Consider the following 26472-nt stretch of genomic DNA (forward strand, 5'->3'; position numbering starts at 1 on the left):
TCCAGCCACATTGGGCTACAGAGTATATCCTCAGTATACCCCAGTGGTGTGTATTGGAACAGACGCCTGGGCAGCAATGAGGATCAACTCTCATGCAGGTAAAACTTCCAAGTATTTATTTTATTCTCTTCTGTGTTAAGAAACTACTTCCTGAATGTAGCTGGCCTTTAAATACAAGTGCTATGTGGATGAGATAATGGCACTTTGTGAATCAGATATTAGCATTGCCACATTACAGGGGTTAATTTGCATCAGGCTGAATTTGTAAACAAAACACTCACAGCATTTATACATTACACAAGTGAAGTGACAAGGAGCACCCCCAAAAGTCACAGTTAGGAGTCATCGAGCTGGTTGGTAAATCTAGCTCTAAATATCAAGGGTAACATGTGTACAGTGATTGAGAGTCTGACAATAATTCATTTTAAGTAACATCGGCTGTTGAATAAAATTTAAAAAAACAGTTTACAGTACAAGTAATAGACAAAGCAAAATAAGATTTACCTCTATCCCTCGGTTGATGGCTAGTTTTGCTAATCTCACTGCAATAGGCCCCTGGTAAGAAATCATTAGCACTGGTTAACTTATCTCAAGAAACTTAGAGCACACTACTTAGAACATACTAGCACATAGACATCAACAAATAAAGTAATATAGAATCATAGCATATATAATAAAGCTCAGTCTTTACCATTCCACACTGTATAACTAATGAAATTCATAAAATAGAAAGAGAACAGCTGTTTCTATTTTGACATATGTGTTAAACACATTTGATCAGTTTAAGGAGCAAGTGAATTCATTGCACTTATAGAAATGAGTAGCATATTCCTGGTATTTAAACATTTAAGTGAATAAAACTCCTTTCCCAAATGCCCCAATCAATTCTCTAGCAATCTGCAATTCCAGGGAGTAATAGGATGGAAATATGTTCCTGCGAATTTTTTACAGAGTGAACCCTTGCTCTTTGCCCTGCCATTGAATGATGACACCAGAGAATAGATAAAGGGGATATATAACATACATAAGAAATCTCAGTCTTTATCATTCCACACAAAACTAATGCAATGGATAAAATAGAAAGAAAACAGCTATTTCTAGTTGCACCATATATATTGAACCAAACCTAAAGCAAAAGGGAAATTCAGGGACGGAGTTACCTAGTAGCATGCCAATAACAAGAACTTATGTTTATATAGCACCCTTTAACTTGGGCAAATGTCCAAAGACGATTCACAGGAGTGTAGCCAGACAAAAATTGGCACAAGGTAAACAAGGACATATTAGGACAATGGCTAGATGTTTGGTCAAACGTGTCAGTTTTCAGAAGGGTCTTAAATGTGGTTACATGAGAATGTGCCTGTGTGTTATGGAAAGGAAGAGCCAATATTTAAGGGGAGGTGCGAAGGCTGCAGTTGAGGCTAAAGCTGGTCAAATAAACTGGCAAGGCTGGGGATGTGGAGGATCTGCCAAATTTAATAGCAGGACTTCATTAACACCCTGTAGCTCCATTTCCCCCCCAAAAAACCTAGCCAGTCGGCACAAGAGATCTCCAACGGCAAAAGGCCTTAGTTGGTGCCCTTGGGATGGTCCCTGGCAATCAGATGTTCGAAGAGGCTAATGATTGGGACTGGGAAGAGAGTTTTGATCAGGAGGGGGAGGGGCAATACCAAAGGATTCCTTGAGGGCCAGGAGGTGCATTCCCATTCACCAGGAGTGCTGAAAGCAACACATGTCTTGTGGAGCTGCAGGTTTTACTGCTCTTTCACTGTCAAATTTCCTGACCCATGGGAAATCCTTGAGGACCAGTAAAATTTAAATCTGGTTTCTAATTGCACTGTGGGAGCCTTATTTAAATATGTTAATTATTTAAGACTCATGACTAAGGTAAGGAAATGTGGGGTCAGAGGACAAGTAACAGAATGAATAATAAGCTTGCTACAAAACAGAAAACAGCAAGTAGGGGCTGAAGATAGTTACTCAGACTAGCCAAAGGTGGAAAGTGGTGTTCCACAAGGATTGGTTTTGGGACCATTGTTGTTAACCATTTACATAAATGATCTGGACTTGGCAATCAGAAGTACAATTTCAAAATTTTTGGATGATATTGAATTAGCTCACGTTGTTAGTGCAGAGGAGGACTGTGAAAAAATATAGGAAGACATTAAGAAACATACAGAATGTGTGCACAATTGACAAATGAACCTTAATATAAACGGATAAAAACAAAAAACTGCGGATGCTGGAAATCCGAAACAAAAACAAAAGTACCTGGAAAAACTCAACAGGTCTGACAGCATCTGCGGAGAGGAATAAGTTAACGTTTCGAGTCCGTATGACTCTTCACCAGAACTAAAGAAAAGTAGAAAAGAGGTGAAATATAAGGTGCTTTGTCGGGGGGGGCTGGAGAAGGACACAGGTAGAGCTGGATAGAGGGCCAGTGATAGGTGGAAATAGCCAAAAGATGTCATAGACAAAGGGACAAAGAGGTATTGACGGTGGTGATATTAGCTAAGAAATGTGCTAATGGTGACATTAAGGGTAAAAAGCAGGATGAGCAAGGGACAGATAGGACAGATAGCCTTAGTGGGGGTGGGGTGGGGGAAAGGGATCAAAATAGGCTAAAAGGTAGAGATAAAACAATGGATGGAAATACATTTAAAAATAATAGAAATAGGTGGGAAAAGAAAAATATATATAAATTATTGAAAAAAGGGGGATCGGAAAGGGGGTGGGGATGGATCTAAAGTTATTGAACTCAATATTCAGTCCGGAAGGCTGCAAAGTACCTAGTCAGAAGATGAGGTGCTGTTCCTCCAGTTTGCGTTGAGCTTCATTGGAACATTGCAGCAGACCAAGGACGGACATGTGGGCATGAGAGCAGGGTGTTGTGTTGAAATGGCAAGCGACAGGGAGGTCTGGGTCATGCTTGCGGACAGACCGAAGGTGTTCTGCAAAGTGGTCACCCAGTCTGCATTTGGTCGTTCCAATGTAGAGGGAACTGCATTGGGAGCAATGAATGCAGTAGACTAAATTGAGGTAAGTGCAAGTGAAATGCTGCTTCACTTGAAAGGAGTGTTTGGTCCCTTGGACGGTGAGGAGGGGGAAAGTAAAGGGGCAGGTGTTGCACCTTCCGCGGTTGCATGGGAAGGTGCTGTGGGAGAGGGTTGAGGTGTAGGGGGTGAGGGAGGAATGGACCAGGGTGTCCGGGAGGGAACAATCCCTGCGGTATGCCACCGGTGGGGGGGTGTGGGGGGGGGGGGGTGAAGGGACGATGTGTTTGGTGGTGGCATCATGCTGGATTTGGTGGAAATGGCGGAGGATGATCCTTTGAATATGGAGGCTGGTGGGGTGATAAGGGGGACACTATCATGGTTCTGGGAGGAAGAGGAAGTTGTGAGGGCAGATACGCAGGAGATGGGCCAGACATGGTTGAGGGTCCTGTCAACCACCGTGGGTGGAAAACCTCAATTAAGGAAGACATTTCAGAGGAACTGCTTTTGAAAGTGGCATCATCAGAACAGATGCGACGAAGGCGAAGGAACTGAGAGAATGGGATGGAGTCCTTACAGAAAGTGGGGTGTGAGGAGCTGTAGTCAAGGCAGCTGTGGGAGTCGGTAGGCTTGTAATGTATATTGGTGGTCTATCACGAGAAATTGAGACAGAGAGGTCAAGGAAGGGAAGGGAAGTGTCAGAGATGAACCATGTGAAAATGATGGAGGGGTGGAAATTGGAAGCAAATTTAATAAATTTTTCCAGGTCCAGACGAGAGCATGAAGCAGCACTGAAGCAATCATCGATGCAACGAAGAAAGAGTTGTGGGAGGGGGCCGGAGTAGGACTGGAACAAGGAATGTTCCACATACCCCATAAAGAGACAGGCATAACTGGGGCCCATGCGGGTACCCATAGTCACACCTTATATTTTGAGGAAGTGAGAGGAGTTTAAGGAGAAATTGTTCAGTAAGAGAACAAGTTCAGTCAGACGGAGGAGAGTAGTGGTGGATGGGAATTGTTCGGGTTTCTGTTCGAGGAAGAAGCAGAGGGCCCTCAGACCATCTCAGTGGGGGATGGAGGTGTAAAGGGATTGGATGTCCATGGTGAAGAGGAGGCAGTTGGGGCCAGGGAACTGGAAATTGTTGATATGATGTAGGGTGTCAGAGGAATCGCGGATGTAGGTGGGAAGAGACTGGAAAAGGGGAGAGAGAATGGAGTCAAGATAGCAAGAAATGAGTTCCGTGGGGCAGGAACAGGCTGACATGATTGGTCTGCTGGGGCAGTCCTGTTTGTGGATTTTGGGTAGGAGTTGAAGTGGGCCATCTGAGGTTGGGAGACTTTGAGGTTGGAAGCTCTGGAGGGAAGATCTCCGGAGGAGGTGAGGTCAGTGACAGTCCTGGAAACAATGGCTTGATGTTCAGTGGTGGGGTCATGGTCTGGGGGATGTAGGAGGAAGTGTCTGCAAATTCACGCTCAGCCTCTGAGGTCAGTGCGCCAGACAACAACAGCACCACCCTTGTCAGCAGGTTTGATGACAATGTCAGGGTTGAACCTCAGAGAACAGAGTGCAGCAAGTTCAGAGAGAGACAGGTTAGTGGGTGAGAGGAGCAGAGAAATTGAGACGACTGATGTCACTCTGACAGTTCTCAATGAAAAGATCAAGAGCAGGTAAGAATCCAGAGGGTGGGGTCCAGGTGGAGGGAGAATATTGGAGGCGGGTAAAAGGGTCCATTGAACGGGGAGAGGACGGAATATGGTAGATTTTTGTAGGAAAAAAGTGGCCACATACTCCTTGGAAAATAGGTGTCCAAATGGGGTAGAGGAACAGAGGACATATAGATACACAGATTACTAACAGTAGTGATGCATGTTAACAGGCCATTACCACAAAGTGTATGTATTTTCTTACTGTTCATGATCAATGTGTTTTGTATGTGAGGTGGGTGTATTTTCTTCCCCAAATTTAAATAATTCCAGCAGCAAGGTTTTTGAGAGTTCCAAAATAAAGAACATTATTTATTGTCCCACGCTTGCCCCAAGCTTTAAAACGCGACGTCTCACTCATTCACCTCACACACACTCTCAATCAGACAAAGACTAGATGCAGATGAAGAAAAAGAATACGATTACTAAGTACAATTGTCTCAGTCTCTCTTTCATGGAAGACCTGGAGTTTCTTAGATGAGTTGATGCTTTTAGTTGAAGTGATAGTCTTGAAAACAGAGGATTTTCAATAATCTGTGAGGCTTCTTGCAATTGAAATTCCAGGATGTTGGTTTTCAGGTGAACTTGAAGTTGGAACAAGTTGGGAAGAGTCCTTCTCACACTTTCAAGGTTGTTTATCACCTTGGCTGCATAGTTGACTTGCAGTTGGTTCAACGCCTTCTGATGGATTTGGATGGAGCTCTGTCTCTGCAAGCAGCTTTTGCTGTTTTAAAAGCTGACAGAAAACATAGCTGTGCTCATCATATAACTTTTACAAGTGCAACAACCTTTGTCCAAAGAAAGATGGTGTGTTGATTACACATTCTGTGTTGTCTTTTAACAATTTGAAATTCACCATCTCGTTTGTATGAGGGGCCATCATATCACAATTAAAGGTCGATGGGATCCATTTCACATTCGTTTAGTACATATTGAATTCGATGTTTCATTTATCCATGATGAAACAAAAAGATGAGTCAGCTGGAATGCTATAGTTCTTTTTGTTGCCAGTCCATCCTTTGACAAAGGGATGTGTGAATTTTCCAGGTGGCATTGAATGTCGATATTTAATTAGGTATTTGAGACTGAGGACTGTATGACTCAGAATGTTAAAAGTTACATGATTTGCAGTGGCCATTTTAATAGACTGTGGTCAAAATCTTAAAAGTATTGTCTGAAAGTACATAATATACGGGAGTATGACACGCCTCCATCACATAAGACAAAATGGCAACTCTGATTACTTTTTTTTACATGGCTTCCTTGTGAAGCAAGAGGAAAATGTACACATTCACGTTCTCATACACACTCAGATTTTCACACCAAATAATCTGATACTGCTATTGTTTCTACGTCGCATTCCCTTTTCTTACAAATCCCCAATTATGTGCTATCTGGGGAACATTTATAACTATCAGTACACAGGGTTTCAGGAATAGTAACTTCACTAGATAAACAATCCTTGAGGCAGTTAGTAGCTGGGGAAAGTTCAAAATCCACGCTGGTTCCTAAGGAGGGGTCAGGTTTACAAGACTGTATTCTGTTTGGAAGCTTGTGGTATGTAAATTGCTCTGACTGCTTTGTTGTGATGTCTGCATAGCTCTTAGCCCTTTCATGGTTGCTTTAGCAACTCAGGGGTTTGGTAATTTAGGTTTTGGTTCACTGATGAATTATATCTCTTGAGTGACGATGTGGTTTATAATGATTTTGGACCCTTGGGCGGTGTCTGGGTTCTCCCCTTGCATCCGATTGTCAGCGGCCTTGGAAATTGGACTGTTGGGTTTAGGTGGATTTAAGTGATCCTGTGATGGTTCTGTGGTTAATTTTGTGTTAGCTGCACCTTTATTTCCCCTGTGGCTTTCACATGTGCACTCCTTAAGATGTACAGTGAGTCCTCAATAAATTTGTGGTTGTGTTCCTGAAAATCAGAACTTTAAGTGAAAAAACTTTAAGTGAACCATTGGTTCCCATAGAAATCAATGTTAAAGCCAATGTTAAAGGGGGGTGGCGGTGGGGCAGGGTCTGGTACAGAAGTTGATGGCCAGGAGGCAATGCTGGAAATGAGTGAGAGGGGGACTGAGGGCAGGAGTGGAGGCATTGCGGGAAAGGTCATGTGAACAGGCAGGTCACAGAAGAGGAAGACTGTGACTTCTTTAACTATGTTAAAGTGAAACTGGCAACGTTAAATGGATATATTGATACGACTTTATTAAATGATGTTAAAGTGAAACACATCAAGTTAGTCAATGCTAAGGGGGACTTACTATATTGATTGGCCTATTTCTGTGACTTTAGGGCTAGGTTTGTGACCAATCTTCCCCATGCTCTTTGGGGCACCACTGCCCTCGGGTGGCAAGCCAGCTTTGGCTGCATTATCCAGTGGTTCCTTGACTGCATGAAACCTCTCCTTCATTGTCTGTCTACTGGTTTGGGAGCGTTCACTATCCTTATTGGAATCCAAAAAGATGGTGTCTACTAACCAAATCTCTGGTTCAGCCCCTTCATTCTTTTTAAATTCAGTGGGCCCTTCCTTGGCCTCTTTAAACTCTACCGGCCTGGTTTTGGCCTCTTTAACTTTTATGGATTCCATCCTGACCCTTTTTATCTTGGACAGCTCTCTGCTAGCCTCTGGAAAGTCCACTGGGTTTGCTCCTATTTGCCTACTCCTTATTGGCTCCATCGACCCCTGTAGGATGTTAGGGACTTCTTCAGTTTTTTGCACCTGAACAGAATTTCTCCGTCCCTTTTTGTTCCCCTTGTGTTATGATCCCTGGCCAGACCCAGAGATCCTGTTAGAGACCAATAACATTTTGTTTAAAGCAGATAAAGGTAGACATTACAGACAATTGCTTTTGTAATAAAGCCATAAGATTCCATGGGTTTTGAACAAACAAAAACAAACTTTACCATACAAGTGCAGAGACTTAAAAAGAGCGGGAGCTGGACTTGGGGCTGAAAGTGGCACAAGGACATCACAATTCAAAAAGTAATGATGCAGGGGAGGCAGCTGACTGGTAAGTAGGCTCAGGTGAATACTACTTTTTCTACTAATTAAACTGCTGCAGTCCATTAGCTTAGCAAAATAAGGTGAGGACTTTGGAGGGTAGTGAGAGTGTTTGAAGTGGAATAAGGCTCCTAGCATAATTATTATTCTTTAAAGGGAGTAACTAACGAGCTTAATATAAAGGGAAATCGTGGCAGCTGAACTTGCACCCATGCTATGCTCCTCCTGCGCTATGTGGGAAGTCATGGACACTTCCAGTGTCCTTGGCGATCATGTGTGCAGCAAGTGTGTTCAGCTGCAGCTACTGGCTAACCGCATTTCGGAGCTGGAGGTGCGGGTGGATTCACAGCGTGTTCAGTAAGATGGTCACGCCGCAGGTAAAGACTGAACAGGCAGAAAGGGGATGGGTTACCACCAAGCAGAATAGATGAAAGCAGGTAGTACAGGAGTCCCCTGTGGCCATCCCTCTCTCTAACAGATATACCATTTTGGATACTGTTGGGGGAGACGGTTTCTCAGGGGAAAGCAGCAGGAGCCAAGTCTATGGCACCATGGGTGGCTCTGCTGCACAGGAGGGGAGGAAGAAGAGTGGTAAGGCTATTGTGATAGGTGATTCAATATAAAGGGAACAGGCCAGTGTTTCTGCAGCCGCAAAAGAGACTCCTGGATGGTATGCTGCCTCCCTGGTGCCAGGATCAAGGATGTCTCAGAGAGGCTGCAGGGCATTCTGAAAGGGGAGGGTGAACAGCCAGTGGTCGTGGTACATATTGGTACCAATGACATAGGTAAAAAAAGGGACGAAGTCCTACAAGCTGAATATAGGGAGTTAGGACGTAAATTAAAAAGTAGGACCTCAAAGGTAGTAATCTCAGGATTACAACCAGTGCCACTTGCTAGTGAGGATAGAAATAACAGGATATATCAGATGAATACGTGGCTGAAGAAACAGTGTAGCAGGGAGGGATTCAGATTCCTGGGACATTGGGGAAGGTGGGACCACTACAAACAGGATGAGTTGCATCAGGGCAGGACCGGGACCAATGTCCTCGGTAGGGAGCGGGGTGTTTGCTAGTGCTGTTGGGGAGGGTTTAAACTAGAATAGCAGGGGGATGGGAACCTGAGCGGGGAGACAGAAGACAGGGAAACAAGGATTGAAACGAAAGTCAGCAAAGTAAGAAGCAAAAGCGGAAGGCAGAAAAAAACAAGGGCAAGAAACAAATGGGGTCATAGTGCAAAATAAAGTTAAGATGACTAACAAGGTTAAAAAGACAAGTCTAAAGGCATTGTATCTTAATGCGCGGAGCATTCGCAATAAGTTTGGTGAATTAACAGTGCAAATAGATTTAAACGGTTATGATATAGTTGCAATTACGGAGACATGGCTGCAGGGTGACCAAGGATGGGAACGGAACATCCAGGGATATTCAATATTTAGGAAAGACAGAGAATTCGGGAAAGGAGGTGGGGTAGCATTGTTAGTAAAGAAGGAAATCAATGCAATAGCGAGGAAGGATATTGGGTCGGAAAATCATGATGTGGAATCTGTTTGGGTGGAGGTAAGAAACACCAAGGAGCAGAAAACATTGGTGGGGGTTGTCTATAAGCCCCCAAACAGTAATGGGGAAGTAAGGGAAAGCATTAAGCAGGAAATTAGAGACGCATGCAACAAGGGTACAACTGTAATCATGGGTGACTTTAATCTACATAAAGATTGGACAAACCAAACTAGCAATAATACTGTAGAGGAGGATTTCCTGTAGTGTGTACGTGATGGTTTTTTAGACCAACAAGTTGAGGAACCAACTAGAGAGCAGGCTATCCTAGACTGGGTATTGCGCAATGAGAAAGGTTTAATTAACAATCTTGTCGTGTGCAGAGTCCCTTGGGGAAGAGCAGCCATAAAATGATAAAACTGTTCATTAGGATGGAAAGTGAAGAAATTGAATCTGAAACTAGGTTCCTGAATCTAAATAAAGAGAACTACGAGGCATGGGTTGGCAATGATAAATTGGGGAACCTTACTAAACGGGTTGACAGTGGATAGGCAATGGCTAATATTTAAGGAACATATGCATGAATTACAATTATTAATTCGTGTCTGGTGCAAAAATAAAACAGGAAACGTGACTCAACCATGGCCTACAAAAGAAATTAGGGAAAGTATTAGATCCAAAGAGGAGACATATACAATTGCCAGAAACAGCAGCAAGCCTGAGGATTGCGAGCAGCTTAGAATTCAGCAAAAGTGGACAAAAAGATTGATCAAGAAGGCGAAAATGGTGTACGAGAGCAAACTTGCAAGGAACATAAAAACTGACTGCAAAAGCTTCTATAAATATGTAAAGAGAAAAAGATTAGCAAAGACAAATGTAGGTCCCTTGCAGTCAGAAACGGCAGAAATTCTAATGGGGAACAAAGAAATGGCAGAAAACTGAACATATATTTTGGTTTTGTCTTCACAAAAGAGGACACAAATAATTACCCAGAAATGTTAGGGAACCAAGGGTCTAGTGAGAGGGAGGAGTTGAAGAAAATCAGTATTAGTTAAAAAATGGTGCTAGAGAAATTAATGGGGCTAAAGGCTGAAAAATCCCCAGGGTCTGATAATCTACATCCCAGAATACTAAAGGAAGTGGCACTGGAAATATTGGATGCATTGGTGGTCATCTTCCAACAGTTCCTACAAATTGGAGGGTGGCAAATGTAAGCCCACGATTTAAAAAAGGAGGGAGAGAAAAAACAGAGAATTACAGACCAGTTAGCCTAACATCAATAGTAGAAAATGCTAGTGTATTATAAAAGACGTAACAGTACACTTGGAAAGCATTAACAGGATTAGACAAAGTCAATATGGGTTTATGAAAGGGAAATCATGCTTAACTAATCTACTGGGTTTTTTTGAGGGTGTAACTAGTACAATAGACAAGGAAGAACCAGTAGATGTGGTGTATTTGGATTTCAAGAAGGATTTTGATAAGATCCCACATGGGATTGGCGGTAATATACTGGCATGGATTGAGAATTGGCTGACTGACCGGAAATAGAGAGTGGGAAAATGGGTCTTTTTCCGGGTGGCAGGCAGAGACTAGTGGTGTACCTGAGGGATCAGTGCTTGGGCCCCAGCTATTCATGGTATATATAAATGACTTGGATGAGGAAACCAAATGCAATATTTCCAAGTTTGCTGACAACACAAAACTGGGTGGAGTTGTGAGGGGGATTCAAGGAGGCATCAGGGCAATTTAGACAAGTTGTGTGCATGGGAAAACACATGGCAGATGCAGTATAACGTGGATAAATGTGAAGTTGTACACTTCAGTGTGAAGAACAGAAAGACAGGGTATTATTTAAATGGTGATACATTGGGAAATGTGGATGTACAAAAGGATCTGGGTGTCCTTGTACATCAGTCAGTGAAAGTAAATAGGCAGGTACAGTAAACAATTAGGAAGGCAAATGGTATGTTGGCCTTCATTGCAAGAGGATTTGAGTTCAGAAGTAGGGATGTCTTCCTGCAGTTATACAGGGCCTTGGTGAGACCATACCTGGAGTATTGCACGCAGTTTTTGTCTCCCTGCATAAGAAAGGATATACTTGCAATAGAGGGAGTGCAGCGAAGATTCACTAGGCTGATACTGGGGATGGCAAGATTGTCGTATGAGGAGAGATTAGTTCGGCTGGGCCTGTATTCACTAGAGTTTAGAAGAATGAGAGGGGATCTGATTGAAACGTATAAAATTCTAACAGGCCTAGACAGGCTGGATGCAGGGAGGGTGTTTCCCCTGTTTGGGGAGTCCAGAATCAGGGGCCACAGTCTCAGGATACAGGCAGGACATTTAGGACTGAGATAAGGAAAAATTTTTTCACTCAGAGGCTGGTCAACCTGTGGAATTCCCTACCACAGAAAGCTGGGGAGGCTGGGTTACTGAGAATATTCAAGAAAGAAATTGAGAAATTTTTGGATATTAGGGTCATCGAGGGATATGGAGAGAAAGCAGGAATATGGTGTTGAGATAGAGGATCAGCTATGATCATATTGAATGGCAAAGCAGGCTCGAAGGGCCGAATGGCCTATTCCTGCTCCTAGTTTCTATGTTTCTATGTAGGTATGAGGTGCATGTGAATTAACGTTCGAACTGCGGTCAGACACACCATGCTACAGAGTAAATGGCAGATGCAACCAAAACAGATTCCATAGATTTCTCAATAAATCACCCAGAAGTTAGTGCCACTGTGAGTCAGCCAATTCACTGAAACTTTGTCTTTCTCACAAGGGTTTCCAATCTCCAACTTTGAAGATCTCTCCTTGTAAATCTCTCCAAATGTTGCTTCCACTGGGATGGCTTTAAATTGGCCTACCTCACAGGGTTTCAGTCTCGCCTTCTGAGATCCCTTCCCACTGGATTCCCAAGTCTGCACTTCAGCCTCTACCTACTGGTGTAACTTCAGCTCTTTGCTAGATAGCTAGCTTCACTGAGCTGGCACTGCCCCTAGTTTCTCCGAACTCCTGCTCCCAGCTGCACCCAGCTATATGTGACTTCCCCTGACCCCTCTTTGTTTACTAGGGGTTCCCCTGAGCCCTCTTCAATACCAGGACATCCCCTGAGTCCTCTTCTCAGTTCCTCAGGGTTAACAGCAACACTTCGGCTGAATGGAATTTCTTCCCCTAGCTCCTGACCCTCCCTGCTGTTCATTGACCCTGGAGCTGATCTGGGGACCTATCCGAGAGTGTCCCACCCCTGTTACTAGGCAGGAACCAATGTAACAAGTATTAGAACATTCTGTACCTTAAATATTAGAACCTCCAGAAACTGCTAATTTAACATGCAGGGGCACAATGAATTGAATTCATAACACCTGCCCCCATGGACTCTATTTAACCCTCTGGGCACAATACCAGCTACCCCAGTCATATCCAAACAATAGGGTCACTCCCACTATAGGTAAGCACAGCATAACTCTGACCGTCACTACATCGGTATTGCACATCCTCTGTAGGTGAATTTTTACTAGGGGACCTTTAAGCATTTGCCAGTAAGCCCTTTTACTAGCATTGTGGTGGCTGTCCCTGTTTTTGGACGGTAAGACAGCAATCTTCACTACAAGCAGAGTTTGAAAACATCTTGTATCTCTGCAAATAGTTATTTTTTTCCTTAGAGCTTGTGATTCAGTAGGAGTCATTTCCCTTTTTGCAAAAAGGCTTGGTAGGTATCTTGTCCTACCCCCGTCCCATTTGAGTCTGGGCTTGATACTTTCAAGGCTATGGACACGGTCCTGACCACAGTTCTTCATGGTGGTTTCTTGGCAAACCAAAAGTTCCCTTTTACGTACCCCAGCTTGCTCCACTGGAAGCAAGCAGGGCATGGTCCTGCTGGTTTGCTTCCAGGTTTTTGCTTTTTAAATTTAGATCTCTGCCCTGTTTTCTCTACTCTCCTTTCCTCTGAAGTAGATTTCTGTTCCATCCACCTCATTCCTATTGCTCCTTTGCTGGTAAGAGTTACTAGATCCAAATGTGTTTTGGTTTAGAGGTTTATGGGTTAAATTATAGTCATCAGCTATGATAGCTGCATTTCTGACTTTGGAAACCCTTTGCTTCTCTTTTGAGGCAGTTTTAAAACTCCTCTAGCAGTACTATTTCTCCTAACCTGTTGTAGATGCTGTCAATTTTTAGGGCTCAATCCCACCAGTCAAATACTAGCTATTGAATTTTCTCAAATTTCAGAAAGGTCTGGATAGGCTTTTTACATAAGTTCCATAATTGTTGGTGGTATGCCGCTGGAACAAGTTCATTGGCACTGAAAATAGCAGCTTTTGTCTGGTCATAGCTGCAGAAACCTCAGCACTTAGCATGGAATAAACCTCACGGGCTTTTCCTACTAGCTGGCCTTGTATCAGGAGTGTCCAAAGCTTTGCTGCCCCTTGCAATTAAGTGGCCAGTTTTTTGAAGGCTGTAAAGTAAGTTTCCACATTCCTCCTCTTCAAACTTGGGGACAAAGTGGGAATACTTGAGGAAATCAAAATTTGTCTCTGCGCTAAGGGTATTTAGGTTATCACTAGGTAAAGTCAGTTCTCCATAGCTGCTGCAATCTGTCTCAGTTCCTGATCTTTCTGTGCCTGTAGCTCTCTCTTAAGCATGCTCTTTCGTTCTTTCTCTTGAAATTCCTTTTCCTTTTTGCTGAAATTATAACTCTAGCTTCTGCTCTTAGGTGAATTTTGGCTAGGATAATTTGGTCTGTTGCAGGTTCTGTATCTTCTACCTGTTCCAAACCTGGAGTGAGGCCACGATGCTCGGCCAGCATCTTTAGTATCTCAGATCTCCATGCTTTATTGCATATATTAAATTCTACCTGTTTAACTATGGCTTTTCGATATTCTGATTTTTGCCAAGTCAAGTCCTCTTCTTGCAGAAATACTTTCACATTGCAAGTAGCCATCTTATTTTCTATTGTTAGTGCTCACAAAGCTTACCGTTGTAATCCCCTTTGTTTCTTGTTTCAACAATTTTGGCTTTGTTACATTTCTCTTAAACTTGCAATTCATTTAAAGTCAGATATGGCTAATTTACAGTGAATAGTCCCAAACAGCAGCACTCAATTTGTCACAGACAAAATTTATATGTTTTCTTACTGTCCATATCAATGTGTCTTCTTCGTGAGGTGGATGAATTTTGTTGCCCTTAGAGTGATTGTCCCAATTTAAATAATTCCAGCAGCAAGCTTTTTTGTGAGTTTTAAAATAAAAAAAAGGTTATTTATCATCCTACACTTGCCTCAGAGGTTCAAAACATGACGTCTCGCTCAATTGTGTCACACACTATCACTCGCACAAAGATTAGATGTAGATGAAGGGAAAAAACAATACAATTATAAATTCTAATTGTCTCAGTCTCTCTTTTGTGGCAGGCCTGTAGTTTCTTAGATGAGTTGATGCTTTTAGTTGAAGTGATGGTCTTATAAACAGAGGATTCTCAGTAAGCTGCAAGGTTTCTTGTAGTTGAATTTGTAGGAGGTTGATTCTCAGGTGAACTTCTCAAAGTCCTTCTCACACTTTCAAGGTATGGTTGTTTATTAACTTGGCTGCATATTTGACTTGCAGCTCGTTCAATGACTTCTGATGGATTTGGATGGAACTTTAACCCTGCAAGCAGCTTTTGCTGTTTTTAAAGGCAGACAGAAAACATAGCTGTGCCCATCATGTACTTGTACAAGTCCAAAGTCCTAATACAATGAAAGGTCGATCGGCTTCATTTCACATTCATCTAACACACATTGAGTTCTGATGTTTTGTTTGTCCATTGTGAAACAGAAAGATGAGTCAGTTAGAATGCCATAGTTCTTTTTGTTGATGGTCCATCTCAAACAAAGGGTTGTGTGAGTTTTCCAGATAGTTGCGAATGTCAATATTTAATTAGGTATTTGCTTGAGACTCAGGACTGTCTGGCTCAGAATGCTAACGGTTACATGATTGTCACTGGCCATTTTAATAGACTGTTTGTCTTCAAAATTTTAAAGTATTGTCTGAAAGTTCATTATATACTACAGCACACCATAAAAAAGCAAACAAAGCAATGGATTCATTTCTAGCAGGACAGATTTGAAAAGGAGGGAGTTATATTAAATTTGTACAGAACCTTGGTTAGACCACACTTAGAGTACTATGAACAGTTCTGCTCACCATAATATAAAAGGATATGGAGACACTGGAGAAGGTGCATGAAAGATTTAATAGAATAATGCCGTGATGGCAAAACTGAGAGATTACATCTATCAAGAAAGACTGAACAGGTTGTGGCTCTTTTCTCTAAAAAGAAGGCCTTGCATTTATACAGTGCTCTTCATGACCACCAGACATCTCAAAATGCTTTATAACCAAGGAAGTACTTTTGAAGTGTGGTCACTACTGTTGAGTAGGAAACACCACAGCCAATTTGCACACAGCAAACTCCCACAAACAGCAATGTGATAATGACCAGGAAATATGCTTTTGTGATGTTGATTGAAGGATAAACATTGGCCAAGACACCAGAGATAACTTCCCTGTTTTTCTTCAAAATAATGCCACAGGATCTGTTATATCCACCAAAGTAGGCAGATGGGGCCTCAATTTAACATCTCATCCAGAAGATGGCATCTCCAATAGTGCAGCATTAGTACTGTACTGGAGTGCCAATCTTGACAACTCTAGAAAAGAGAAGATAGAGGGATTGTCTGATGGGGTCTTCAGGTGATGAAAAGGTGTGATATAGCAGTGGTAAAGAAGATGTTTCCACTTGTATGCAAGTTCAGAGCTGGGAACCATAAATATAAGATAGTCACCAATAAATCCAATAGGAATTAGGAGAAACCTTTTACTCTAGCTGCAGTTAGAATGTGGAACTTGCCACCAGAAGGAGCAGCAGAGACAACCAGAAAAGATGCTTATCTAGGGAGTTCGAGGTGTCTCCCATGTAGAGCATAAACAAGGCATGGATTGTTGACCCAAATTGCCAGTTTCTGTGTTGTAATTGCTATGCAAATACCCCACCTCTCCAAGTGGAACACTTGGATGCCTTAATACTTGTTGCTGTTAAAAAAAGTGGCAGGCACATTTACGATGTGGGTCACATTCTATGTATTTAACTTTTTGAACCTCTCCCACCTGTTATGGGGACATGAGGGGAGTGGTCATGGAATATCAAGGGTTTTGTATCTATTTAGCACCCTACAAGGACAGGATGTTCCAAGGCCAATTAATTATTTTTGAAGTGTAGTCACTGTTAATTTGTAGGCAAATGTTGCAACCATTTTATACACAAGTCCCATAACAAGCAATTGGTAAATAACTAGTCTGTTTTGCTTGAGGGGTCAAGGGAATATTATGCATTCATCTGAACAGGCATCTTGTAACATCTCATTTGAAGGACAACCCTTTCAACAAAAGAGTTCTCCCTCAGCACTACACTAAAATGTCAGCCTAGATTATATGCTTAAATCTTGAAATACTGCTTGAACCCATGATCTTCTGACTCAGTGATGAGGCATTATCATTATGAGCTACTTAAATTGGGCTGAGCCAATGACCTATCATGTGTAGGTTAGCCATGTTCCGTGAATCATGGTACAGCATGTACAAACACAAAAGTGTTGTTCAGGTCACAATTTTAATAAGAATTATAATTTTTTTAACTGGTATTAATACATTTATAAAATGTACAAAACTGAAAAATCTTACAAAAATTAATTCCTGAAACCAAATGTTAAAAGATCGATGTACCTGAGGTATGAATTCTTTGGCGAGTGATAATCCCCTGTGATACGCTGCATCTCCTGCTTCATTCTGTTCCACAACATGACTAGCCAGACCAATTGCTTTTGCTTCAGTGCCATCAAGCACTCGTCCAGAAAAGATAAGTTCCTTTGCTAGTGATACTCCTATAATACGAGGGAGACGCTGCGTGCCACCTGTTTTGAAAATAGGACAAAACTGTTTCAATAAACTTCTGTCATGAACCAAATTTCTACCTCTCAACAATGCTCAAAGATTTGGGAAGATACTGCCAGTCCCACTCTCTCAGAAGGTGAACAACATATCCCATGTTGCAACCTAAAAAGCCTGCAAAGAAAATATACTTAAATAAACAAGGCAAAAAATATCATAATGAAATATTTTATTTCAAACTTCAGAGTTATGTACTAACACAAAAACAAAAATACCTGGAAAAACTCAGCAGGTCTGACAGCATCTGCAGAGAGGGATACAGTTGACATTTCGAATCCGTATGACCCTTCATTATGAAACGTCAACTGTATCCCTCTCTGCAGATGCTGTCAGACCTGCTGAGTTTTTCCAGGTATTTTTGTTTTTGTTCTAGGTTTCCAGCACCCGCAGTATTTTGCTTTTATCTTAAAGTTATGTACTAACTTGTGTTATATAATATGTAATCACATTTTCTTTTAAGGAGAAGAAAAGTCTCCAGGCAAGGCCTTTTTGTTTAAAGTAGACCTCTTTTTATGGAAGAAAATAATACATATATCAGAAACCATGCATGCTCTCCTGGATCAAGTGGCACTGAATTGTCTCTTAGGTCAGTTTTAAATCAAACTTAGTTTTAGTATGGAGCTTCTCAAGAACGTGCTGTGTTGATCCTTTTCATTGATATCACCAAAGTGGCTTTGCAGAGACAGACCGCATTAAGTGCCAGAGTGATGATTTGAATGATCTCTAACCTATATTGCTTTCCTATTTTCCAGCAATTGGCTGAAATTTTTAAGAACTACTCAACAAGACAAAAAAAAAACAAATTCTCCCTGCACATTCCTCAACAATAATGTTTCCGTTGGTGCATTATGATTGGTTAGAATAGCTTGACAATGACAGCATGTGTATATTTTGATTGGTTCCTTCTGACCTGCAGCAAAAGATGCATTTCCACACTCAGTCATGGGACTGAACAGTTCCTAGATTGTTTGCTGGTACTTGTGACTGTATTGAATATAAGATCAAAAGACATAGGAGCACAGATATATCACAGACTCTATACAATCTCACTGAATATCAGAACGGGCTTGAGGAGCCAAATGGCCTACTCATGTTTCCTGAAGAGCAAGAGTGGGCCTACAGCTCTCGAGCCAGCTGCACCATTCACTAAGATCATAGCTGATCTTCGACTAAAACTTCACTTTCCCACCGGATCTCCATATCCCATGATTCCCATAGTGTTCAAAACCCAGTTCTATACTTCCCAGCTAGGGCGAATAGCGTCTCAGCATCTTTCCTCAAGTCCTGTCAAAATCTTATGGGCAGGATTTTACTTTCGTCGGGCGGGTGGGCCCGGGAGTGGCCGGGAAAGGTCCGCCACCTGCAATCGGTCCCCAAGCACAAATTCACGCTGGCTGGCCAATTAAAGATCATCCAGTGTGAAACGCGCAACATTCAGCGCTGCCGGGGTGGGGGCAGGAGGTTGAGCACAGAAGTTTGCGCATGCACGTGGGAGTGCGCGCTGAAAGCTCCCTGAGGGCACAGAGCTGTCTCAGGGAGCTGAAGAATTGAAGAGACAAAAATAAAGATTTAAAAGGTGATATAAACTCAGTCACATGAAGAGGGACATGTTTGAAATGAAGTTGAAAAAACTTTTCCACTTTTTTTATTTGCCATTGGAAATCTCATCCCACCTGTAAAAAATGCAAAGGCCACCTGGCCTATTCGCCCGCCTATCGACTGAACAGTTGAGCGTTAAGCGAAAAATACAAATTAATTGCCTGCTTAAGGGCCTTAATAGGCCTCTTAGTTGTGGGCGGGCGCACTGCCGACTCTCGCGCACGCCCATTGACTGAAAGATCACAAGAGTGCGCAATGACATTGGGACAATCGCCCAACATCATTGTGCGTGATTTTGCACCCAATCGTGTTGGCCGCATGTCTGCCTGACGAAAGTAAAATTCTGCCCTATTTATTTTAATGAGATGATCTCTCATTCTTCTAAAATCTATAGCATATAGGCGCATTGTGCTTAATCTGTCTTCAAAGGACAACCCTCTCATCCCAGGAATCAATCTAGGGAACCTTTGTTGCATCCCTCCTAAGGCATCCTTTCTTGGGTACAGAAACCAAAGTAGTATGCAACATTCCAGGTGTGGTCTCACCAGTCATGTAGAATTGCAGCAAGATCTCCTTACTCTTGTACTCCAAACCCCTTGCAATTGTCTATCTGAGTGTTGAGAAGTTAAGAAACCAGAGCTCAAGGTTTACTTCACTATATCGAAAGATTCTTTAAAAAAGCTTTAGACCCACATGTGAATGTAACATAAACTGTTGACTCAGTATTCGCTATGGAATTTCAGGTGAAGCTGCTGCTGATTAGAGGTCTGTACTGTATACACAGGACGTCTCATTCCATTGATGTGTATTTTTTTCCTCCTCAGTTCAATCTAAGATCCTGTTAGAGGGTTAAGACTAAAAATTTCCATCTGTTTTTCATTTTGTGAAAGGTTTATGAACCCATACAATAATCCCAGAACCATGGACAGGCCAGGCCTGCCACTAACAGGCATGTTGCTCAGTGCAATAACATAATCTGTTGGCAAACATCACATGATCGAACCCCCAAGAATACAACAAATTAGAGTCTGCAATCCTCCTTTCCAGAAAACAGGAAGAGTCTTGTTACTAAAATTGGCAAAGACCTATAAACAACCAAGAGTGGTGAAGCACTGAGTGGGATCTCTCTGGTAGGCATTTCAAAAACCGTAATTTAGATGAACAGAATCTGATTTAGAACTCTAAAACTGCAAAAGCAACTGCAAGAAAGAACAGAAAGTGCCCAGCAGTGGCAGCTTTCTAGCAGGCAACTAAAGGTGGTAGCCTGAATAAGGGTTAATCAGTGTACCAGGAAGCTGAGTTAGCAGTTGATTTAGCAGTTGTAATTTGGGTGAATCATAGGTCGGAATTTTCCAGCCCCGTTGGTGTTGGGCTTCATGGCTGATGGAGCCGGGGGGACAATATGGCAAAAAGATTGTGAAATCAGTTTGCAATCGTTCACTCCGCCTGTCAGTTGCGGGCTGCATTTCCCGCTGCCAGATGTTCGGAATCTAGGGCAAGATTTTTAGGTCAGCGTGTGGGTACGATCGGCGGGCCTGGGAGCAGCCGGGGAACAGACTGCCGCCCGCGATCAGCCCCCGACCGCAATTTCATGCTGGCTGGCTAATTAATGGTCAGCTAGTGTGAAACATGCTCTGAAATGCTCAGCGCTGCTGGGGTGGGGGGCGTGAGGAAGGAGGGTACTGACATAAGTGTGGGTGCAGGCGAGTGTTGAATGAAAGTTCCCTGAAGGCAGAGAGCTGCCTCAGGGAGCTGCAAACTTTGAAACCAATTGATTAAGTTTTTACAGACCAGGAAAAAATGTCCACGCATCACAATCAGCCACCTGAACATATACATTATGAAAATTCTATCCATACATTTTAATTTTTTTAATTTAATAATGGAAACCTTTTCCCGCCCTTCGATGAGGTTTCATGAAAAATGCAAAGTCCATCTGGCAGATTCACCCATCCGCCAACCGTAAGGTTGGATGCACCACGAAAAATTGATGACAATTGGAACTTTAACAACATTAATTGTTTTCTTAATTCCTGGCGGGTGTACTTCCAACACTCGCGTGTGCCTGCTGACCGAAATATCTCACAATTTCGTGTCCGATCGAGTCAGACGCACGCCCGCACGCTAACCTAAAAATTCTGTCCCTAATTTCTTTAGCAACTCATTATAAGCCAAGCTCGCAACAATCCCCCAACGATGGATCATCTGGGCAAGTCGGCATGATTGCATGCCCAATGTTTTACAACTGTACATAAGTGACATGCCCTGGTGAGCTGCACTTCGCTCGCGACTTTGAGGTTTGTTTGCCTACTTTCCTTCAGGCAGCACTCACAGTCACCAGCACCAGGCTTTACAGGCAGCGCCACATCACTTTTAGGGGGGCTCATGGGCAGGTCTCTACCTTCAAGACCAGCTGTGATGCAGAGGTGGCTTTTCAATGGCTGCAGGACTAGGGTTTGCTTGGGGAAGGAAGAGAAGTGGCCTCAGGCAAGGGAAGAAGCTGCAGGGCGAGGGTTGTACTGGGGAAGAAGGGTATCCCAGTGTGTGTGTGTGGGGGCATATGTTGATTGTACAAGTGGTGTCAAGATGTTGAGGGCTGAGGAGGCAGTCTCCAGAGGAGATGAGGCCAAATGAAGATGTGAGGGTGTGTGTGTGAGAGAGAGTGAGTGGTAATGTCCCTTGAGCTGGCAGTGAGTGAGACACCAGTGAATGCATGATGGTCTTGTGAGTGAGAGTTTAGATTGATAAGATGGTTGCCTTACCCTTACAGATGCGATAATTTATCCATTTTCTGCACTGGATGGCCAACATCTTGTGTGCAGCTTTGGCACTGACCACCTCTGCCACTGCCTCCCAAGCTGGAGTGATGAGACTGATGGGCCTCCTGTAGCCAGAACAGGGATAGAGGACATCGCAGCGAGTTTCCATGGCTTCCAGAAGGCATCCCAAGAATGTGTCGCTGAATTGGGGCCACACTCTTCTTGGCTTTTGGGTCCATGTCTTCACAAAAGCAGTCCTGGCCTGCAAGCATTGAGAAGTGTGTGCGTGGCTGCAATTTAAATGTGGTGCCCTGCGTGAGGAAACGAGATAACTGCTGGTGGGAAAATTAGAGGCAGCCCGCCAATGAAACAGCATGTTTCCTGCGGCTGCATAATTAATGAGGCAGGAATGGGATAATATGGCGCAAAAACCTGTCATTGTGGCCAGTGGGTAAAACAACTTTTTTCCTGCCTGCTACTGCACTTTGTGCAAATCTGGGATGATCCCACCCATGAGATCTCTCTATAAGTCAACAGAATTTGCCATAGCAGAGAGCTTCTTGAAGTGAGTTCTAAGTCAGGAATTTGGTGCAGAGGGGGAAGGAGGTGCTGCTTTTTATTCTTCTGTTATTCTCCAGTAGCCAGTGAATGTTATGTTTCCAAGTGTTTCCAAACTTTTGTTTCCAAGTTAGGACACTGTAACTTCCTATTACATTAACTAACTGGTTAAAATTTAGTTAAGTAATCAAATAAATAAATAAGGTTAGACAGACACGGCAGGGCTGGTGGTGTGCTATGATTACAGCATGTGGGAGTTTGTGGAGAGCATTGTTATCTCGAGTAACCATGTTAGTGAGAAGTGTCTGCAGCTTGAGCAACTTCGGCTCAGAGTTGTTAAAATGGATTCCAAACTGCAGACATTGTGGGGCATCAGGGAGGAGAAGAGGCAACTGAACACTTTGTTCTGGAAGGCAGTCAGACCCCTTAGGTTAAGTAGAACTTTGAAGTTGGTCAGTGGTTAGGGCAGGAGGGTGTCACTGCGAGTTAGGCGGGTATAGGGATCCAGAATATGGTGATGGAGGAGCTTCAGCACTTTACTTTGACCAACAAGTATGAGGAACGTGCTACTTGTGTTGATGAAAACAAGGACTGGTGAATAAGCAAACTGATCATAGCACCATGGTGCAAGATGCCATTGAAGTGGGGGGAGTGAAAAGGAATGTGGTAGCGAGAGGGGACAGAGTAGTCAGGGAGATAGATGCTGTTCCCTTCAGCAGCAACTGGGAGTTCAGAAGGTTGTCTGCTGGTGCTAGGGTGAAGGACATCTCCTTGTGGCTGGAACTTGGAGGGACAGGATCTAGTTGTCATGGTCGACACAGGAACCAATGACATAAGTAGAATTAGGAATGATGTTCTGCTGAGAGAGTTTGAGTTGTTAGGGTCCAAATTAAAACACAGAACCTCAAAGCTAATAATCTGTAACTGTTACTTGAGCCACATGCCAATTGACATGGAGTCAAGCAGATTTTAGAATTAGACACATGGCTCAAAGAGTGGTGTGGGAAGAAGGGGTTTCAATTTCATGGGCACTGACACCAGTACTCAAGAAAGAGAGAGCTATTCTGTTGATATGGGCCCCACTTAAACTGGAATGGTATCCATTTCCTGGCAAATCGTATAACTAGTCCATGCATGGGGCATTAAACTAAATGGTTGGGGCAGGGGAGGGTTCAGCTGAAGGGAAAGTTAGAAATCAAAAAAGAAAAGTCAAGGAAACAGAAGTGTAGCGATTTGGGTAAAGACAAGCAGAGTGGGATGGGAGGGGACAGAGAGTTTAATGGTAATGGTACATTAGTGAATAAAGTCCATGCAAATGATTGTAGTAAAAATAAAATTAAAGGCTTTTTATCTAAATGCATGAAAGATTCATAATAAGACAGCTGAACTAGTTGCACAAATAGAGATAAATGGTTTAGATCTAATTCCATTACAAAGACATGGTTACAGAATGATAAAGGTTGGGAAATAAATATTCCAGGCTGCACAATATTTCAAAAAGACAGGCAAATTGGAAAAGGAGGAGGAGAAGCCCTGATAGTAATGACATCGGAACAGTAGTGAGGAAGGGTCTTGACTCAGAAAATCAGGAAGTAGAATCAGCATGGTTGGAGATCAGGAATAATAAGGGTCAGAAAACACTGGTGGGAATAGTTTATAGGCCCCTAACAGTAGTTGCACCATTGGACAGAGCATTAAGTAATAAATAATTGGAGCTTGTAACAAAGGCAATGTCATAATTATGGATGACCTTAATCTTCATATAGAGTGGACCATCAAATTGACAAAGGTGGTCTGGAAGACGAGTTTGTAGATTGTTTTTGTGATAATTTCCAGGAGCAGTATGTTGTAATATCAACTCGGGATTAAGCTATTTTAAGTCTAGTATTGTGCAATGAGCCAGATTTAATTAGTACTCTCATGGTAAAAACAAAACGCTGGGAAAAAGGTGATCATAATTGACTTCTACAGCAAGTCTGATAGCAGCATACTCAAATCACAAACAAGAATCTTAAACAAACTCAACTGCATAGCTATGAGGCGAGAGCTGACTAACGTTGATTTAGTAATGTCAGGAAGATATAATAATGTCTATAATATAATTGGAAATTCTTTTAAAATAGAATTCTAGTGATATCTACGTATATGTGTGGGTGTCTTAATTAGATTAAAGCCTGCTGGTCTAGGGGCTCTGATGTATAGAAGAGAAGTAGGGTTGAAATGGTAATTAGGTAAACATAGGAAAGTACAAGGTGAAGTGAAAAGGGGGCAATTTGCATTTTTAAATAAACCATTTAAAAGAATGGGTGAAATATTACATCTAGCCAGAAGAAGCCAAACCATGTGTTTATTTTTTCCAAAGTTTACTAATAAAATTGGTGCTATGAAAGGGGTTTTGTTGTTAGAAGAGGTAAAGTTCAAAAAATCTAGTGATAAAATGAGGAATTTGCATTCAAAGAGGAAAATATGTATAAAGGAAGAGAAGGCTGTTGGTAAGAGAAGAGGGATTCTAAGATCTAAAGCTTCCCGCCTGTAAGCCTCAAGCGGCTGTCTGCAAGGACCCAGAGCTGAAAGAAACTAATTTTGAATGCGACTGTCCAGAGTGTACTTTACCAGGGGTCTGTTTAAATCTATGCGTTTTACTGTTGCCTTAATGGAGTAGTAACTGAGAGCCAGATTAACTAGGGGATATTTTTTACAAGTTATTATCGTAGTAATTTGTAGACATATGTATGTGCATACAATCTTTTCTAAAAACTTCTTGAGACTCGGTGGTCCTGAATTTAAAGTTTGCATCTCGAAACATACAAATTGCAAAAATTGGCTATGACAGTTGTTTCAAGTTTGCCTCTGGGATTTGAACAACTCAGCATTCACCATTGGCTGTGTCATAATAGTAAATAAACTAAGCTGACTCCGGCGTACACCCGCTGAACAAAATATCATGCAAGTACGGGATGACATTGGGATGCACGCCTGATGTCATCGCGTGTCATTTTACGCTCAGGCTTGTCAGGCATGCGCCCGTATCCCAAGCGTAATATTCTGCAGAATTTGGTAGGAACTGTTTAAAGAAGCAAGTTCAAATATTCCATTGAGAAACAAAAACTCAGTGAGAAAGGTCCATCAATGGCTTGTGAAGAAGGTTAAACAGAGTATTGGATTAGAAAAAGAGGCCTAAAGTTTGGCAAAGAAATGTAGTAAGCCTGAGGAGAGGGCATGTTTTAGATACCAGCAAAGGGCCATCAAAAAGTTGATGACAAGAGTAAAAATAGAATGCAAGTAAACTAGCTGAGGATATAAAAACTGATTCTAAGAATTTTTACAAGCAGATGAAAAGGAGGAGAGTAGCCAAAGTAAATGTTGGTCCCTTAAAGGCAGTGTTATAGCACAACCGATGGTAAATGCTGATTTGTTCAAAAGGCAATTTCGAGGAGATTGTACAACGTGTGCAGTCCAACTGCTCTGCGGTCCAATAAAGTGGTGGCGGGTGGAGGGGGTGGTGGAGGGGATAAGGTATCGAGCACTTGGTGGCCCTTTGTGATGTTGCTTGCATGGGTGGGCAGGCTAGGAGCCTGACCCCAACCATATCACTGTGGCTGCGCCTGCTCTGTCTCAGTTGCAGAGGCATTGTCAGGTTATACAGGTGTCCCTAATGCGTGGCCACTTCCCTAGCTCACCCTGACCCCCACCTCGATTACCTGTGCACAGGATGCTGCGCCACAGCAGCACTTGACCCCCTCTCCTACAGACAACAGTCGCAAGCTGTAAAGAATGTTGTTGCTCAATCACCTCAGTTCTCCCAACGTGAAGGCCGCCATGTGCACATCACCTGCGTGCTATTGTGAAACACGTCAGCGCGCTCTCTCTCTGACATGGACAGACAGTATGGCGGGGTTCCAAGAACCTGGTGGGATGGCCTTTTAATTATATGCTGATACATTAATTAGCTCCCTGTCGACCAATGGGGGGAACGCAGCCCACCATAGGTGGGCTGAGTGACGATCATGATTGCTTTCACGCGTCGTGAAGCAGGTGGCACCATATTTTCCACACATACCATGCCCGCCACCAGCAGGCTCAGAAAATTTCGCCCACCTTTGCTAAACTTTACCTGGGCTAGGTGACATACTTCACCTCTCCTTTGAAAGCAACCTAGTCTGGTCTATTTCAAAATGCAAATGCTCCCTTGACACCTATGTTTCTAAACTTTCCCATGTTTATCTAATTAACATTTCAAACCTAACCTCTCTTATATCAAAGCACCCAGACTAGCTGCCTCTAATTCAATTAAATCTCACACACACAGACACATCTCACTATTACTCTATTTTACAATAAATTCCAACAAAATTATGAGAATTATTATTTCTTC

General features: G+C 42.6%; 1 protein-coding gene across 2 annotated transcripts in view; it reads right to left on the bottom strand.

Moving 5' to 3' along the window:
- auh (AU RNA binding protein/enoyl-CoA hydratase) overlaps positions 1-26472 on the bottom strand; it is a 361819-nt gene that overhangs the window by 28128 nt on the left and 307219 nt on the right. For both annotated transcript variants that reach the window (XM_041185257.1, XM_041185258.1), the window contains exons 7-8: positions 16957-17144; positions 505-555 (exon numbers count right to left, since the gene is read on the bottom strand). In XM_041185257.1, coding sequence (XP_041041191.1) covers positions 505-555; positions 16957-17144 — 239 coding nt within the window. The remainder of the gene's footprint in view (positions 1-504; positions 556-16956; positions 17145-26472) is intronic.

The sequence above is a fragment of the Carcharodon carcharias genome, chromosome 4 (assembly GCF_017639515.1).
Source record: "Carcharodon carcharias isolate sCarCar2 chromosome 4, sCarCar2.pri, whole genome shotgun sequence".
NCBI lineage: Eukaryota > Metazoa > Chordata > Chondrichthyes > Lamniformes > Lamnidae > Carcharodon > Carcharodon carcharias.